Genomic DNA, 19,990 nt, shown 5'->3' on the forward strand with positions numbered 1-19,990 from the left:
TATTTATAACCAAACAAACCAGATTAGTATTAGAACTTTGCAGCAACCTCGAAGTTCCTCGTTTCACTGTTTGAATAGGTTAGTTACGTTATTAATTCTCTTAATTAGGTTTATGTGATTTTTTTCTTTTTGAAACTAACGTGGCCCATGTGACCATCTAAGTAAACTATATGGATGTAGATGTCTTTTTTTTTTTTATTAGTAAAATAAAATAACTAGTTAATTTTCTTTTTTAAATTTCATTCAATTTTTTCTTTCATGTTTAAAAGCTTAAGTCTTCAATTAGATTCTTCAATTTTAATTTTTTTTCAAATACAATATACTAATTACGGTGCATTTAAAATTATATTTCTTATTTTCATAATGATCTTGAAATTTACAAATAACCTTCGTTTTTGCGGAGAGAATATAAGAAAGAGGAATATTTGTTTGTAAAATTTTATTAAAAAAAAGTATAAATGAACGTATTAGAAATGCATGTATATCAAACTTATTTGAGAATAAAAACTTATTAAAATGAAATCCAAAATCCTGAGTAATTATTCATGAAAAGAGGGACTAAGTTGATAATTCTTGAAATGGTGCCTTTATTAGGTAGGGGCGGCGACGCCTTGAGTCGCTTTTGTTTAATGCCGGCTTACCTGTTTCTTTTATCGTATGTGTGAATGCGGAGCATGTGGCGTGTGGATTCCACGTATTCGAAATCCTTCATTTCAACCTTTTGGAACTTTTCATTTGTTTACCGAAATGTCAAATATCATTTTGTCAGCTTATACATATTTAGATGCGAGATCGAGGCTTTTTATGTGGAAATGGTCTTGTATCAATAATTATGATTTTACGTATGGATAATTTTGTTAGAGTGTAATTTATGTATTAATTTTAAATTATATTTTTTTAATATTGATATTTTATACTTAATAATAGTGATTTACTTGTGTTTTATTTTTATAGGTGCAATTCTATTGATTGGTGCTAAAATTTAGTTACAAGATGATGTTTAAGGATGATTGTTCTCTTAGAGAAATTATGAGCGTCAGAAGAACTTTGTTGATAAGGCGTGGGCGCGTACTGTCAACTACGGACTGCAGTTTTTAGTTTAACGTGTTTTGTATTTTTGGTTTTTTTGTAATTACGAATTTAATATTTCAGATATTAGTATTTTATTTTAAATAGAACTCTAAAGGAGAAGAGAGAGAGAGTGTTTAAGGGAGGAATCTATTGTGAACCAGGGGAGATTGGGGACAAAAAGGAAGAAATCCTAGATCTAAACTTTTTTCTTCTCTCTATGAAGAACTAAAACTATTTTTCTGGTTGAAGGATAATGAAACTTTGATTCATCACTACTGTGAGATCTTTCTTATACTTTAATTGTTTTATTACTTTTTGGGTATTTGTTTATTCTCTGAATTATTCTCATGATTATGTTTGTTAATTAGGTAATTGGCCACTATTTAATTATCAACTTAATATATTGTCAATTAAAGGATTTATCGTATGAAGATTTTAATGTTTGTGACAAATAACGTAGCAGTGAGTTGTGTTATGAGAATAAACAATCTAATTTAAATGAACAATTATATGTATTTGTTGATTATGATTTGGGTCTCTCTGGTTTTTCAGGCTGTCAATTGATTAAATCCTATGATCGTATCTAGGGTTGTCTATTGATTAGGGAAATAACCAACAGTCGTACCTTGGTTATCGACTAGTTAAGGAGAGATTGACTATTAGAGGGTCTCGGTAGCTATAACTGGTCTATTTATAAGTAGTAATAATTTATATTTAAATCAATGATCAGTAGTCGAATCAAGCTGAGTTAATTCCTTCAACCAGAGCTTTCTCCAATTTGAATTACAACTTTAATTTGCATTCTTGTTATTTTAATTTAATTTTTATTATTGTCAACAAAACCCCCATTTTATGTTTTACGTTTCAAAAGGATTTAAATAATTACCGATCTCTGTGGACACGATCCTGCTCAATCACTATCCACAATTTATTCATTCGCAACAAAATATTTTCTTTGTACGGCGGTAAAAAAAAAATGATTTTTTGGAGAGAGACTATTTCACCAATCGAGTCACATGTATCTAACATTTAAGTCATAGTTATTATGGACTCGCCTATCGTGCAACAGTGGCACCATGCCACCGCTTTTGTCTTTTTTTGTGTAAAATTTCATAAAGTCCTTTCACTTATTCTTATTTAAACTTTCCTTCACAAATATTAAGTTCATTTCTATCAAACCCGTGAATCCTTCAACGGCCGATCAACGGCAAATCGGCTCCTCCGGTGGCTGTGGTTGGTCAGAAAAGACAGAGGGAACTGTGGAGAACAAAGCCCAAGTAGTGGCGTCACCGAAAACCGGAGAAACCGCGGTGAATTGAAGCAGGATTTTGTGACTTTTCACGGCTTCGATCGGCAGCTTTCCGAATGTTTTACGGCGACAAGGATGACATGGAGATTACCGGCGTCGCACAAGCTTCCGATCGATACCAACCTTGGCTGGTGGAGTAGCTGGAAACGGAAACAAAATCCGGGTCAGTTTCGCGAGTCGGGTTGACCCAGTTATTTTTGCTACAAGGATGGCGTGGAGATGACCGGCGTCGCACGATCTTCCGATCGGTACCAACCTTGGCCGGTGGCGTGGATAAAAATGGAAACGAAATTCGAGTCGGGTTCACTGGTATTTGTGATAAAGAGAGGGGTATTGTAATAAAGGTGCAATATAGAAGAAAAATGTATAAATTGCAAATAGTATAAGGTGCTATTTATAATGTTTATATGGATACAATAGAAATTAATTTAATATTTATGAGGTAAAGTTTAAATAAAAATGAATGAAAGGGGTTCAGAGACATTTTACAACACTGTTGACACAAAAGATAACTATGATTGTACCGTAGGATCCAGTTATTATAGTCAAAAAAATAATTTATTAAATAAAAATTAATAATATAATATTTAAATAATAATTTTGCTAAAAGTAGTTAAGATATTAGAAAATTTTCATCGTGAGTTTAGATCATCTCAGTTTTTAAAGTACAGAAATAAGCGGTGGTTCTCTCACGCGGACACCCGTAGCTTAAAAAATATGCGGACACTCACGTTTTGACCGTTGGATCCCATCAACGGCTGAATTAAGTTGTGACGTAAAGACAACTACTGACATTTTCGGCATGTAGGCCCGGTCTTCAAAACTTTGAAAGAAAAAAAAAACCAGTTCTTTTATTCAATGGCACCATGTGAGTATAAAAGCACAATAATTTCTTTCCTTTTTTTCCCCCAAAACTAACTTGTTGATTTTTATTTGGGAAATTTTTAAACTAACCTCAAATAAATTGATATCTTGCACGGAGCATCTAAAAAAATAACGTGTTGCACCGCATCCTCAATTCTATTAATTTTTTAGTTATTTTTAATGACTCTGTTTAACTTTTGATTGAATGATAAAAATACCTCTCTATATGAAAAAAAAATTTTTTTAGCTCATTTAATTTTTTTTAAGTTTTTATTTCAATTGCAATAAAAAAATTTCTTGTTACATGTACATTGTTACCACTATTATTTTTCCTTTAATTTTTTAAAAATTTTTATTTCAATTACAATAAAGAGAATTCCTATTAAAATTAATTTAAGAAATAAATTTCTCATTTTACCCCACCACTATTAAATTTAACTGAGAAAATAACAAAATTAAAAACACGATGCAACAAGTCAAATTTTTTAAGAACACAGTGCAAAATATCCAATTATTTGGGGTAGGTTAAAAATTTTCCTTTTTATTTTTCAATTTTTTATTTTTCAATTTTCAAAGATCAATTTACAGTCATCATCATCACCTTTTTTGCTTCTCCATCTTTCCATCATCAAAATTATCCTTCCGATCGAAGAAGATGAAAGAAAGAAGAAAAACACACTTCGGTAAGTCACCCAAAAAAAAAAAAAAAAAACTTAACGACCCATCTAAATAATCAAGCTGAAAGGTATCTCTAACAGAAGATTTTCTCAAAAAAAAAAAAATTGAAGAAGAAAAACACAGGCCAGGACATTCTTAAGAAACTTGAAAGTTCATGAAAGAAAACAAAATGAGGCATTTAAGCCACAGGTAAGGAATATTAGAAGATTAACATGTTGGACACTAAATTATTTAAATTATTTATTAAATAATTTAGTGTTATATTTTAAAAGGTACAGCGGTCTTACTTTAATTGAAACCACAAGTAGGGATGGCAATGGGCACCGCCCGCAGCGGGTTTGCCATTACCAAACCCAAACCCGCACAAAATTTAAATTACCAAACCCACCCGCAACCCGCAGCGGGTTTTAATTTTTTTTAAAAAACCCACCCGCAGCGGGTTTTAACAATTACCAAACCCGCAATGGTATCCGGCGGATTTTTTGCGGGTTTCCGTATTTAAAATCACAAATATTTAATATATAAATTTATAATAATAACCTCAAGTTCCATATAACATATTCAATTTTATATTTAAACAGTGTAAATGAAAAATTAAAATTTCCACATCAATTCAACACAAATTCTCAAATTTAAGTATAAATTATACAAATCTATTTAAAAAACACAAACTAATATCTAAAAATAATAATTACATTTCATATTATCATTTAAAACAAGATCAAAGAGAATATATTTATTTTATTCACCACCATAAGCACCCATCTAACACAATGCCTAAAATAATAATTAAGATTAATATTTTCAAATACTAATTCGAAGGGAAATGCTTTTAGTTTTCTTTAGGTTATGACTTTAGAATAAGAGATGAGCCATATACACACATACACAACTTTGAGCCTTTTGCTATTTGGTAATTTGATTAATTACATTATTTTCTTTATATATTTTTATATTTAAATTAAATTAAAAATATTTGAAAAAATTATTGCGGGTTTGGTGGATATCCATGCGGGTATCCACCGGGTATAAGGTTAATACCAAACCCACCCGCATCCATATGCGGGTTTTAATTTATAATACTAAATCCGCCCGCAACGGATAAAATTACCCGCAACGGGCGGGTTTTGGCGGGTGGGTTTGGGCGGGTTTGCGGGTTTGCGGGTACAATTGCCATCCCTAACCACAAGTAGGAGTTAAATAATTAAGAAACGACAGGATGACTTTTTGAAATGGGTAAAAAATGATTTTATTAATGATCATGAAAAAGGTAACTGTGGCTACTGGCTACAAGTGTTTTCTTTTCTGGGGAAAAAGGATCATAATAATTGCGAAATGGTTTAGTGAAATAGTACGGAGATTTTATTGGTTTTAGAAATTATATAGGCTCTTTTTTGGTACACACAGACCCCAAAAATTGTAAAATAGATTTTTAAAATTTGTCTAAAAATAAGTTTTGTTATCCCATAAAAAAAGTATGTATTGAGTATTTCTGAAAATAAAAGATTCTTCCCTACTATTTTGTCAAACTACGCATGTTTGACAAAAAGTACAAAGAAATTTGTAAGAATAAGGTGTTTTTCCGGTTAGTATTTTAAAGCTAGAGGATAAAATGGACCACTAAAAACAGAAAAATGACTCAAATGACAATGTGTATCGATGACATAGGAGAAAAAAATACACATGACAAGGATTTCTGATACAAAGAAAGCAAGGATGTGAATACACAAACACAACCTTAGTTTATTGAAAATAAAAAGCATGTTTCAGGCAAAACATAGGAGTAAATTCACGAGTTTGTTACCCACAAACTAGCTTATTTAGAAAGAGCTGATCAGATCACCCTCTGACGATGATCTGGTTTCTATATTACTGTTTCCATTGACCCTCCTGCAGTTCAATCTAATCTCCCCTTGATTGCCTGTCAATGGTCTCAAATTCCCCATTCTTATCATTGAAATCACAAAGCTTTGAAAGAAAGCAGCCTGGTTGCTACTAAAGACATTGACAATGGCGGCGGTATCGGCACCGGGAGTCGAAAACAATTCTTGATCACTCTGCAGAAGGCCCTTGCGGATTTGAAGATTGAAGAAGTATTTGTTGTCAAACAAATCAGGTGTTGTGACATCCAGATTAGTTAGAACGCTGCCGTTTCCACCTTGTGGGCATAGTTGCCTAAGTTGTTGTAAGAGGGTTGTGTTAAGTGTTGGGTCTGGATTGCCAGTGTTGTTGAAATTGAATAACCTATCGCTAAAAGTTCGGCACTGAGCCCTTCCAAATGTGTGAGCTCCTGAAAAACATGCATAGCCAATCTTTGTTATTTTTACTCAAATTCATACAAATTAAGGATAATAATTGAGTTTCATTATGGTGGTTCTCTTGGGAAGCAATTCAAATTTCATGATGTGATTAAGGGGAGTAAATTTGTCAAACGTTTTAACATATTCCTAATCACCAATGTCAAACTTTAAAACACAGTTTCTTCGCATCATTAGGATATTCAGTCAAGCCTCCTAGGTGCTGTAGAGTATGAATGTGCTTTGTGTCGGTGGTCGTCTTAGTAAGAGTAATAATGAGAAAAAAATTGATATTTAGTGGATGAGACATCCTTATCAAAATTTATTTTTTTCTTTTTAAATAAGATATTCAACATTTAAACTATCTCTAAGATTTCAAGACTCAGTATTGGCATTAAAAAATTTTCCACCTCCAGATTTCTAATTCTGGCTCCAATACTGCTTTATCCCAAAAGACTCCAAGGTCTGTTTGTACTCAAGTCAAAGGGCGTAAAAGCAAATATTACCGGAGAGTGCAACAAGATCAAAATTATCGTTGAGGCCAACATTTCTGAATCTATCTTTGAGCCTCGTAAGAGTATTGTTCGGTCCTGGAAGATTTTCATTTGCAAGAGTCCTGTTTGCGGTTCTGCTGTCTCTTCTTCCCAATAGATTTGTCCATGAAGGACCCCCTGACTGTTACCAAAACCACGATCATTAGTCAAAAGCATCACTTGAGAGATGCATAATAAGCAAATTTAACTAAAATCAGAAATTGGTCTTGTTGCACCCAAAATTAGCACTTTCCCGACGTTACAATTTTGAGTGAACGGTTCAACCAGACTGTATCATATAAAGATGATATTTTTTTTTTAAAATTTTCAAAATATATACTGGAACCCAACACGTAAAACTGATGTGTCCTCCTTGAATCTCATCACTTTTTTTTCGGGGGGGGGGGGGGGGGGGGAAGGAGAAGCCTTCCCTTTTCATACGGTGAAGTTTGTTCAGGCACTATCACGAAGTCAACATGGTAACGTCGGTGGACTGTGGATTCATCTAGTTAAAGTACTCAGGGTCTGAAAATTCCAACACGAATGTAAAGTCAAACTTACTCTCTGATACCTTAGAAATTTAATCACTTTTAAGTTTAAAATATGTAGTCGAGCAAGATGATGAGTTGTTAATAGAAATTCACATATACCAGAGCAACAGATTCTTCAGCTGCAATAGTAAGAATATCAGCACAGGAAACAACGCCTGGACAGGCCCTTTCAACGGCAGCTTTCATGTCATCAACAACTTCAAAACCCCTCGCCGAATTAATATTTGGCCCAGCAAATTTCTCGCTCACTATGGTAGTAGTATTGTCCAGCAAAATCGATGCATCACAGCCCTGAAATAACGTCAAAAACTCTTTCTGATCAACTGCTGTTGTATCGTTAATTTAATAATTAGGTAGATTCTTCTTATCTTACGATTAAGAAAAATAATGAATATTTGTGCATTTTCTTTTTGGATAAACATACACATATATACAAATTTTCTTATTGTATAATAAGTTTTTAAAACCAGGATATCCTCGTGACGTAAGCTTTTTCCGAGTTTAATTGTGATTATTAGAAGTTAAGGATATAAGTGTATGTAGTTATAGTTCAATCATATGCTACTAATAATAGGCATGTTACACAAAATTTTTAAAAATACTATGCAGAATTCAGATTAGGAGAGGACCTTAATTCATGTTTTAAAATATTAATTGAAGAAGAAGAAAAATTAAAGAGTAGAGATTGATTACATTAACAAAACAGTCATGGAAATGAAGCCTGATGAGGCTGGCACCGATCCGGATATCGGACAAGAAAGCATTCTTAAGCACCTCCCGAATTATGTTGGTTACATTAGGGCATGTGGAAGAATAAAAAAAGGGAGAAAGTTGAGCTTGAGCTGGTGATGATCCCTCAAGCACAAATGCAACTACAAGAGCAGCTGCAAGAAGATAACGAAGAGAAGCCATTTTGCAATGATGAGAATGAGAGTTATATCTGCGCCTTCTATATACGCGCCTCTTTATTTATAGCCAACCAAATTAAACAGGAGTAGAACTTGGCAACGACTAAGAAGTTTCACATTATATTGTAAAAGTCTACTGTTTGAAAACAATGGCTTAACTTATATGATGAGATAATTACATTATCGATTTTCTCCCTAAAGTTTGGTGAAAGCATATTTTTCTCCACATATTTTGAGGTGGTAATGATAATTTATTAATTGCATCTCAGTATTCTAGAAGTATGTCAAGTGTAGCTCGGTTGATTGTGAATGCATTTTGTATCTCTGATCACCCAAGTTCTAATAATAATATGGGGCAAAGGTGGTTGTTTAGTGGATGGGATTTCTTGTCCCCATAAGAGCTTTTTCTTTCTTTTTTCTTATTAAACAAAAGAAAAGGCCATACAACATGGATATTAGAAAGGGACAAAACTCTTGTGCAACGGTTGTACCGTGTCACTAGTTTGTCTCTTATCTTTTGACCCCTACTTTATTTTTTATTTATAAGTTATTTATAAATTTATCATAAATTTATTTTTTCTCTTTTCCTCTATTTATATTAAGATATTCTATACATTTTTTCTCCACTTAGATAATTAATTAATCATTAGTCAGCAACTCGGCAACTCCTTTCAAATTAAAGTATTATTAACTAGCCGACTACCTCAATTATTTTTCACATCACAACTAAGACAAAATGCAAAAATTTAATTTGAATATTTGAATGGCAATTGTGAGGTCATGGCAATTGAATAAATTAAAATAATAAATCAAATCTATCGGTTATAAGTGATTGATGTCATATTGATTTATATCTATAAATAAAGTTTGAGTTTAATTATTTTTGAATAACTAATAACTTTCAAATTAAATTTTATTGTAGTTATTTATAGTTTTACATCTATAAATAACTAATAACTTTCAAATTAAATTTTATTGTAGTTATTTTTTTATTTAAAGTCCAGTATGCATATAATTTAAAGTGGCGATCAAAGTGTAAGGAAAGAAAATAATACATTGTTTTTATAATTATTTATTTAATATTTTATTTTAGTAATGTCATGTTAGTTTTATTTTTAAGCTAATTTATTAATTGAATTTTAATGTGAAGTCATTACTTATCTCATTCCTTAAATAAAAAAAATAGAATTAGATATTGATGTTTAGTTTTATGTCTGACTTTTTTTAACTTGAGATAACTTACCCATTTTTTAATTGTTTAAATTATTCACAAAAAAAAAATCTGTGAGGATATTTCCACTGAGCTTTTTATGTAACAACACCCTATCTTTTTATATTTTTATAATTATGATTTTATAAATAAATTATTCGTAACTCGTGCACTTATCCTTAAATCATATATGTTTAACCAAAGAGAATGAACAGGAATTTTCTACGAAAGAATTAGATTTGTTAGTTTAAAAATAGACAATATTTATCTTCTTCCTTTCCTTATATCTTTCAAGGAATAATACGCTGAATTGTGAGTATATAGTTTTGTGGATGGAAAATTAGGATGAACATTCAATTTCAATTTTAAAATTTTGTTTATATACTGCTGAGCTGATTTCGTAACTGATGAAAAATTTGTGTTATTAGGCAAGAAAAGTTTAAGATTTTGCAGTTAAAATTTATTTGTTTATTTGTTTATTTGTTTATTATTACTAGTATTTTCTGTTATGTATGTACATGTTCTCCCCAGAATGCATTTTGATTCAGAAACTACTGTCTGTGCAATTAGATGCTGCAATGTATGTCATTTATATATGGAAATGTCCCTCTTTTAATTAAAATGATTCATGGCATGGCAATATTGGCAGAGTCGTTTATGCATGTCCATTTTGTTGCCATTGAAACTTTATTGAGCTACAAAGCAAGAAGTGTTTTTTGGCCAAACTTTGTGCCAAAAAAAAAAAAAAACCGCAATTGGCCCCTATTGTAATTTTCTGGTGACTAAGGGTGAGAAATTAAAGAAGAATAATTCCCCCTTTGTAATATCCAAAATTTCATTTGTTTGTAAAAAAAAAATAATAATAATAATAAATAAATCAGCTTAAATTCTGGTCGACTTAATTAGGGTTGAAGAATTCAACTTTGATAAACGATAACGTTGGATTTAGTCCATGCCATCGCCATGCGAATGTGGACTGTACGACGCGTGTGGATTCCACATACTCGAAAGTCGAAACCTTTCATTTCAAGCTTGTAGACTTTTATCCTTTTTCTTTATATTGAATTATCATTTTTGTCAGTTTATGCATAAATAATTGATTGAGACACACGGACCGTTGCAGGAGAGAAGAAAAGTTGCTAGAAATTAGCTGACACAAGGCCAGTTTGCACTGAACTGTTACATACAGAGTATGTAACGTAGCTTTGTCCACACCGACAGTACACAAGTAGAGTCAAATAATTAATTACGTGACGTGACGGATGACATTTTGAAAATGATATGTTTTTGCTTTTTTTTTTTTTTTTGAGAATGGTATGCTGCTAATTTTTTTCGTATTTGTTTTCAAAAATGAAAATTGATGTTTTTTTGTGATTTCAAATCTCGCCTCTGATAAAGTATTTTAAAAATTGTAATCTAAATAAATAAATACCAAACTGGCTTTTGATTCCCGGACCTTTTATTTTAAGTTAAGAGAATTACTAATTGAACTGATTTGAACGCACAATCTAAAGAATTTTTCAATAAAGAAATATGTTTAATATAATATTTGAAGAAAGAAAATGTTACGCAACAAGTACAAAATCGTAAAAGCAACATTAATTTGTGCTGCTTAAGCTTTCAACTTTTCTTCAAGAAAGTAAAAAGTAAAAAGTAAAAACACCATTTCTGTCGCTTTCCATAAATCCTTCATCAACTCACCGAATTTTATTCTGGCCTTATTCTATCTTTCCTTTTTTATTTTCCTATTTAAATGGAAAATGGTGTTTAGTTTGGTGACGAGGACAATATCTAATATCTGCCAAAAATAGAAAAATTATCCCAAAACTACTTTGAAAGAACTTTGGGATAATTAATTATATGTAATTGATCAATTTTCACATCTTAAATTTTAAAACTCATAAAAAGTCAAACTCATATATAAGTGAGTTTAGACTATCATTTTATGTGATAAGAACTAAAAGAAAATGTTTGACTTACACGTGACAATGAGTGATGGGGATAAGAGCATATTTCACGACTTATCTGTAGCTAATAAAATTATAGCGTTTTTCATGCTCTTGTACATGGAGACTCATTAATATTTTGAATTCACTTGTATGAACAAATCTGAATTATCTTTACCTTTCCATAATGAATACTCCTAATTAAAACAAAAGCGAAAAAGAAAAGAACATAAAAATTGTATTTTCTTACTAAAACTTCAAAAATTTCTTGGAAATAACCAACAAAGTGTTGGCTCCACTGGCAATGGAGTCCCCTTAAGTTGCTTGACTGAGTTTGCTCCCCAGTTCGAGTCGCAGGGAAGTCGCCTTTGTTGGGAGAACCTGTGCCTCTCGGTTCGAGCGAGGACCTCTAGTCTGGGTTGTGGTACGGGCTTAAAGGTGCCTCCCACAGTTGGGGCCCTCCCCAGGATACCTCGTGGTCAAAACCAAAAAAAAAAAAAATTTCTTGGAAATAGTTAAAATGATCAAATACATTTGAGGCATCAAACAACAAACTTCGACCATAATCGGATTGATTTTGCAATTAAACACAACGGATTTTGTTTCTATATATCACCGAAAGTTCAAAGACTTAACATATTATATGAGTATTGTAACTCAATTAGTTATTCCCCCACAAAATACATGTCCTACGTACATCAAGATTTTATTTCCCTTGGTCCTGTCCTTGAATTTTGTACTGAGCTTAAAAATGGTTTTTAATTTTTCCTTTTGTTTCGAAACTCTCACCTCCTGCTCTTATTATTATTATTATTATTATTATTATTCAGCCTTCTGGTACGTAACTAAGACCAAAAATGTCTGTGACTCTGTGGTATCATTATTTGCAGTTTAATTATATTTAAAATGAGACGATTGAATGACGCGTGTTCATAAAGTGTATATAATATAATATGAATATGATTACGACATTACCTGAAATTTAAGGAACTGATAAGAACATAATCTGTTTAAATAATATTGTATGGAAGATTTCCGATTATAATTTAAAATATATGTTTCTTTCAATCTTTCTCTATAATTCATTGTTCATATGACCCTACGTCAAGAAAATAAAATACAGAATATCTAATATCTCTATCTATAGGCAAACAATTTCAAGATTTTCTGGTTAACTTGTTATACAAAGCGTTGAGATGTGAGTAAATTAGGGTAAAAATTTATTTAGTCATTGTATTTTAAGATTAGTATTCATTTAGTCCCTATATTTTAAAAATGTCTTGAAACATCCCTGCCGTTACTTTTTATTTCTTTTGGCTTACTTTTACACTATTACCCTTTTATAATAATTTTTTTATTTGGACATTAATAAAAAATAATTAAATTATCAATTTAACCCTAAAAATTATATTAATTTTTAATTGTCAAAAATTGTATGCAAACTACCAAGTGTGCAAATGGTGCTTGCAAAAAAATTAATATAATTTTTTTATATAATTTTTTAGATTACAATTATTGTGCTAATATTCCTAAATGATCTTAAAACTAAAAGTTTGTCGAATGACAAGATCTTAGTTAGATGTTTATTTGTCAATAAATTAGTTAACCTGTTTTGTAATCTGATGACTAAGCTGTATATCTTTTGCTCACTCAAATACAGGCAAATCTTCAATGCTTGGAAACTCTTATTAATAAAGAAATGCAAATAGCTCTTCTCAAATTAAATAAAGACCAATTACCCGACAATGCTTACTATTTTCTTAAAGTGACTTGATTGTGCTAATAAAGTTATGTGGGGAGAAAGATATCTATATGCCTATCTGGATGCATGCGCCTGGTTGGATAAGAAAATGATAGAAATTAAATGCCAAAGAAGTAGATGATGCAAATTAAGTGGATTTATTGTTGATAATTGTATGAGTTGACTAGCCCATTTTACACGTGGAAAGTGGCTTCGATTGGTGCATGCATGAGATTTGTTTGATTTTCCTGATTTTAGATGATGATTTCAATCATTCAGTTTGAATTTAAAATTTCAATAAGTTAGAAATAACGATGCGGCACGGTATATGCGTGGAATATATCTCCCTTTGGCCCTTTACTTTTTCATGATTTCAATTAATCAATCTTGTAATTTATTTATATCTTTATGTGAAGCAAGTGTACAAGGTACATATATTTTAAGAATTTTAAAAAGGTAAGTGACAAACATATTTTTAAAATTTAATTTTGATAATAAATTTCATCCTTAATGCAATTCTACCTAAGTAGTTTTGTATGATTCACTTTTAAATTCCAACAAGAACATCTAATTACCTACTTCAAGTGAAAAGTGCGTTGAGTGAATTTCAACATAAATAAGGTTGGTTTGAATAATTTTTAAAAATTCATAAGCTAATTGCATAATTAGCCGAAACCTAAAAGACTAAATTTAAATTATGTAATTCTCGCTTTGTACAATATATAAAACCTAAGTACTAACTCTTGGAGGGAATTAACATGCTTCGAATAAAATCATTTTGATATCTCTTTTAATTCACTGTGCAAAAGCTTGGATAGACTTTGTTACTGTTTATCGAATTTGAGTGATAATAGTAACTACGTACCTAATGATTATTTCATTTAACATGGCAATGAGCTGTTCCAAGAGATTTAATGCCCATTCAGTATTGCTGGATCACCTTTTGTGATGATCAATATCCCTCTTTACTACTTTAAAAGCCATCAATGATCAAGATGTTGAAATATGGGCGAGGAAAGAGAGGATTTGGAACAAACTATTATCCATTAATCTCAACGGAAACATGATATTATATGAACCACACTTGGACTTAGAAAGAATGATTTTGTTGTTGTTGTTGGTAAAATCAGGCTCTCCAAGTGAACAACTGCTGTTGTATTATCCTGATAAGTGGTACCTAAGAATTGAGAGATCTTGGACTAATAAGTGTTTTTCTTTTTCGATTTATAAATTTAAAGAGAGTCTAATTTCTGTCAAGGGAGAAGATCCATGTGTTAAGAATTAAGTGTTGATTCATCATCGCTGAGCTGTCATAGTATCGTTGCTGAATAACCATGTTGGAAGGTCGTTATGCATACTATTGAGAGTTGTTAGTTTCCTTCCAAAAGTTTTTTATGTATGGTTGGATGTGAGCACACGAGTTTGTTGCTTTCAGAAGATTCTACACACAACTATATAAACAATATTGTAATCTCAAATTACAATATGTAGAATGAATATTTTTTTATTTCTAATTTCTCTCAATTAATAATTTTTCTCTTTATTTTCTATGTAAACAAACAGAATTCTCAAAAAATATTTCACTTTAACTTGGTATCGGAGATCAATCTAATGGCCTTAACATGTTCCAATCAACAACCTAATGGCACTACCATAACCTCTTTCACCTTTACAAATCCAATCAAGCTTGATTTCAAGAGCTACACAACTTGGAAACAACAAATACTCTCTTCAATTCGTGGTAATGGTCTCGAAGGCTACATCAATGGATCAAGGCTATGTCCTGATCAATTTCTTCCACCAAGATATGGATATGAAGGTTCTTATTCAAATATTGAAGGTCAAGAAAATCCAGAATATACAACATGAAAATGTCAAGATCAACTCTTACTTAGCTGGATCATATCATCCATGAGTGTTGATATCTTCAGTGTTGTGGTCATTTCTAAGATTTCCTTTAAGTTGTGGAAAATCTTGAAAAACAATTTGGATCTAAATCCATAGCCAAAAAAAGTTCATCTAAAAATGCTTCTAAGCAATCTGCAAAAAAGATCCTTAACAATGTCAGAATATTTCACAAAGCTTAAAACAATTACTGATGGCCCAGCCTGCCCTGTGAGTTATTAGGATCTGATTACTCATCTCATTTTTTATTTAGATCGGTCATGTTATCTTGTGGTTGTTTACATTGAGGCAAACATGTTAACTATGGATCTTAGTGAAGCATATACTATGCTTCTCACACATGAGGCTAGACTGGACAATAGTAAGCTTCATGACAACAAAGAAATTAAGAATAACTATGCAGTCAATATAGCTCAAGTTGGAAATTTTTCAAAGAAAGGTAATAATAATGCTCAAAATAACTGGAACAAGGCTGAGGGAAATAATGGGAACACTAATTCTGGTGGAAGAGCTGGCTTTGATGGTAATGGAAGATGAGGTTACCAGGGACCAAATCGAGGAAAATGAAATTAGAATAATAACTTCAGAGGATTTACTGGTGGTTTTAACAATGGATTTCCTAGTGACTTCAATAACAACTATGGCAGAGGTGGATTTAACTCAAGAGGTTCTGAAAAGGTTTTGTTTAAGGAGGTGTTGCTTGTCAAATTTGCTTCAGGTTTAACCACACAGCAGCTGAGTGTAGAGACATGTTCAACAAGAATTTTGTCCCAAATTTTCCTGCTCCAAGTCATTTTTTCAATCAAAATCAAGGATCAAGGGCAGCTTTTATGACTACATCTGAATGAGTTACTAATCAAGGATGGTATCTAAATAGTGGAACAACTCACCACTTAACTAATACAGTTCAGAATTTGAATGATGGTAAGATCTTTTTTAGCTCAAATTTACTAATTATTGGTAATGGTCAAAGTCTTCAAATTACTCACATAGGTTATACATGTCTCTATACTTTTTTTGGTACTTGTTTACATCTGCATAATGTCCTGTATGCCTCCAAAATTACCAAGAACCTCATTAATGTTTCCAAACTTCTCGTGATAATGATATTACCATTGAATTTTTCTCTGATGTTTATTTCCTAAAAGACAATGTGAATGACACTCTGTTGGCTCAGGGGATTGCTAAAGATGGTCTGTACAAGCTACTGTCATAAGAGAAACTTATATCTTCTTCTTCTATGCAAGTGTTTTAACCTAGTTCTATAATGTCAATTTTCTCTTTCAATGATGATGTCACTTCTGTTCAAGCCTTTAATAGTGACTTATATTTCTGTTTAGAGTCCAAATCTCCCATAAGTTTTCACACTTAGGTTATGTGTTAGCAAATATATTGCATAATAGGCTTGGTCATCCAAGCAAACATGTTATATAAACTATTTTAAAGAATAATTATTTGCTGTCTGCTCATGTTGATAAATCAATCCTTTAGTTTTGTGATGTTTGTCAGCTTGAAAAATTACATCAATTACATTTTTTAGTTACTAAAATCAAAACAAAATGTCCTTTAGAATTGATTCACACAGACTTACATGGACTAGCTATGTTCTGTCCATGGATGGTTATAGATATTATATCTCTTTTGTTGATGATTTCACTAGGTATTGTTGGATTTTTCCTTTAGTTTTGAAGTCTGATGCTCTTACTACATTCAAACACTTTAAATGCTTGATTGGAAAAAAATTCAATCTTTCTATTAAAGCTTTATAGTTTGATATGAGAGGTGAATTTAAAATTCTTTCAGTCTTTTCTTCAACCAAAAGACATCTAAGCTAGATTTAGTTGTCCTCACACACATCACCAAAATGGTGTTGTTGAGAAAAAGTATAGACACATAGTTGAAACTAGTTTAACCCTTCTTACCCAAGCTAAAATGCATGTTTCTTTCTGATGGGAGGCTTTTCAAACAATCTCTTATCTCATTAATAGAATGCCAACCTCTATTCTCAATAATTTATCTCCTTATCGAAAACTTCATTACCAATCACCAAATTATCAGCTTCTTAGAATGTTTGACTGTGCTTGTTACCATTTTCTTAGACTTTACAATCAATACAAGCTTGATTTTTACTCCAAAAAATGTTTGTTCTTACGTTACAGCCCTCTTTATAGGGGCTATAAATGTCTAGTCAAATCTGGCAAAGTTTATATTTGCAGCTCATGTCATTTTTAATGAGTTTGATTTTCCATATTTTGAATTATTTTCATCCTCTTCATCTTCTTCTGAGTCCTTCCTAATTTACTCTCCATCAATTTTCATTTTCAATGATAGTGGCTTCAATCATTCGTCAGTTATACCTCCTACCTCAGTAGTGTTACCATCATCATTCTTTCCACATTTACCTCAACAAGTTATATATTTTCCTTCTTAAACCTCTAATTCCTCATCCCTTCATTATGTATCCAATTCACCTGTATCACAACCACCATCTCAACTAGTAATCCCAACTTATCTAATAATTACTTGAGCCAAATCTAGCATTTTCAAGCCAAAAACCTATTTTACAGCTACACAGACCATGAGCCAGTGAGTGTTAAAATTGCTTTAGCTGACAAGAAGTGGCATATGGCTATGCAAGATAAGTATAATGCTTTGTAGAGAAATGGTACTTGGACATTGGTTTCAGTTGAGATAGCCACCAAACTTGTTGGAAATAAGTGGATTTTTCAAGTTAAATACAACCCAGATGACGGCATTTCAAAGTATAAAGCTCAACTAGTTGTAAAAGGGCTTCATCAAACTTTTGGAGTAGATTTCTTTGAGACATTCAGTCATGTTGTAAAACCTTGCATTGTTCCAGTTGTTCTCAACTTAGCAGTCATGAATTATTGGTCTATAGCAATTAGATGTCGACAATGCTTTTCTCAATGGCTTACATATTGAATATGTGCTCATGCTTCAGCTAGAAGGCTTTATTAATCCTCAATTTCTCAATCATATCTGCAAGTTGAATAAAGCCATTTATGACCTTAAACAAGCCCCTAGGGCTTGGTATGACATATTAAAAGGATCTCTAATTTAGTAAGGATTCAGGTCTTCCAAGTCAGATACTTCATTATTTTTCAAGCATATTAGATGTGATATTTTAATCATTCTTGTCTATGTGGATGATATTCTAATAACAGGTTCAAGCAATGCTCAGATAACATGGGTTATTAATTAGCTTGGATAAGAATTTGCTCTCAAAGACTTGGGGGATTTCAATTATTTTCTTGGATTGGAAGTGACTCCATCTATTGATGGCTTACATATATCTCAAACTAAGTTTGTTAGTGATATCTTAAGGAAAGCTCACATACTTGACAGTAAAGGTTGTAACACACCTATATGTGTTGCTAATAAATTGCAAAAAAATAAAGGTTGTTTGTTTAAAAATCATTCACTTTACAAAAGCATTGATGGTTCTCTACAATATTTAACACTGATCAGTCCAGATATTGCATTTACAGTAAATAAGTTAAGCCAATTTTTGGCTGCTCCAACTACTTTATACTGGCAGGCCTATAAAAGAGTGTTGAGATATATGCGAAGTATAGCACATTTTGGACTTCAGTTCTTCAACTCAGGTTCTCTAACCTTGACAGCCTATTTTGATGCAGATTGGGGGTTTGATCTAAATGACAGAAGATCTATTGGAGGATATTGTGTTGATCTTGGAACTAATCTTGTGTCATGATCATCTAAGAAACAAAATATTGTCTCTAGATCAACTGTTGAATCCGAATATAGAGCTTTAACATTAGCCACATCTAAAATTTTGTGGACCAATTATCTATTGAAGGAACTCAAAGTATCACCCAACAAGCCTCATGTTCTTCATTGTGGTAATAAAAGTGCAGAAGCTTTAGACAACAATCTTAAATATCATTCTAGAACTAAACATATAGAATTGGATCTTCATTTTGTTAGGGAACACGTTGCCAATAAGGAATTGGTCATTGAACATGTATCCAGATCTGATCAATTAACTGATGTGCTTACAAAGCCTCTTAGTTTTGATCATTTTGCTTATATGAGAACTAAGCTCAATGTCTGTTCAAGACCTTGAGCTTATAGGGGTATGTTAAGAATTAAGTGCCGATTCATCATAGCTGAGCTGTCATTATATCATTGCTAAATATCCATGCACATTGGAAGGTCATTTTGCATATTGTTAAGAGCTATAGTTTCCCTCTAGAAGTTTGTTATGTATAAGTGGATGTGAGCACATGAGTTTGTTGCTTTCAGAAGATTTTACACACAACCATATGAACAACATTGTAATCTCAAATTACATTATGTAGAATGAATATTTTTTGGTTTCTAATTTCTCTCAATCAATAAATTTTCACTCTGTTTTCTAAGTAAACAAACAGAATTATTAGAACATAATCAAATAGACAGATGAGGATTTTGACATGATATGAGAAAAGTTATATCCGCTCTCCAGTGATTATAGGGGTGCTTTGCTCTTCATGATGTCAAGATTTCAAAGAAATGAATCAAATAATAACCAATTTGGCATCGTTAATCCTTGACTTGTATCAAATTTTTGTGAATTTCAATTTATCAATAGTTGTTTTGTAAGTTGATCGAACACATCCGTTGTTTAAATTTGTATTAACGAACATGAAGGCGATAGTTACGCTTAATTAACACTTTTTCTTTGCCTTTCTTTTTAATGTTACCCAATGTGCAGCTGAAAACTCTTTTCAAGTCGGTTTGCCAAACGGAATAAGCTACCCGAAAGCCGAATACAAGAAGGCAATAAAAGTTTATAATATTAACCTGAACTAATGTGACGATTTTCTGTAGAAGTCGCATCAAGTCAAACATACTTTAACATATATTAATAACATATTAACTTGATGTCACAGATTCAGGGTTCCTTACATTGCTAAATTAAAAATGGTTATAAGGATCTTTTAGAAGTAGTAA

At 31.8% G+C, this 19,990-nt stretch overlaps 1 protein-coding gene across 1 annotated transcript; it reads right to left on the reverse strand.

The window, feature by feature from the left end:
• Positions 1-5,557: 5,557 nt before the first annotated feature.
• Positions 5,558-8,259, reverse strand: LOC102615475 (peroxidase 15-like). Its single transcript, XM_006492614.4, has 4 exons — positions 7,997-8,259; positions 7,403-7,594; positions 6,726-6,894; positions 5,558-6,212 (listed from the first exon to the last, which is right to left on the reverse strand). The coding sequence occupies exons 1-4, from the start codon at positions 8,213-8,215 to the stop codon at positions 5,743-5,745; spliced, it is 1,050 nt and encodes a 349-aa protein (XP_006492677.2). The 5' UTR covers positions 8,216-8,259; the 3' UTR covers positions 5,558-5,742.
• Between the last annotated feature and the right edge of the window lie 11,731 nt (positions 8,260-19,990).

This window comes from Citrus sinensis, chromosome 2 (genome assembly GCF_022201045.2).
Source record: "Citrus sinensis cultivar Valencia sweet orange chromosome 2, DVS_A1.0, whole genome shotgun sequence".
NCBI classification, from domain to species: Eukaryota; Viridiplantae; Streptophyta; class Magnoliopsida; order Sapindales; family Rutaceae; genus Citrus; species Citrus sinensis.

Excerpts from the sequence above, each read along its gene's own strand:
- LOC102615475 (XM_006492614.4), bottom strand. The coding sequence starts at position 8,215 with ATGGCTTCTCTTCGTTATCTTCTTGCAGCTGCTCTTGTAGTTGCATTT. Across the intron at positions 7,595-7,996 it reads TCCATGACTGTTTTGTTAAT|GGCTGTGATGCATCGATTTT; the intron begins GTAATCAATCTC and ends ACGTTATTTCAG. Across the intron at positions 6,895-7,402 it reads CTGAAGAATCTGTTGCTCTG|TCAGGGGGTCCTTCATGGAC; the intron begins GTATATGTGAAT and ends TTTTGGTAACAG.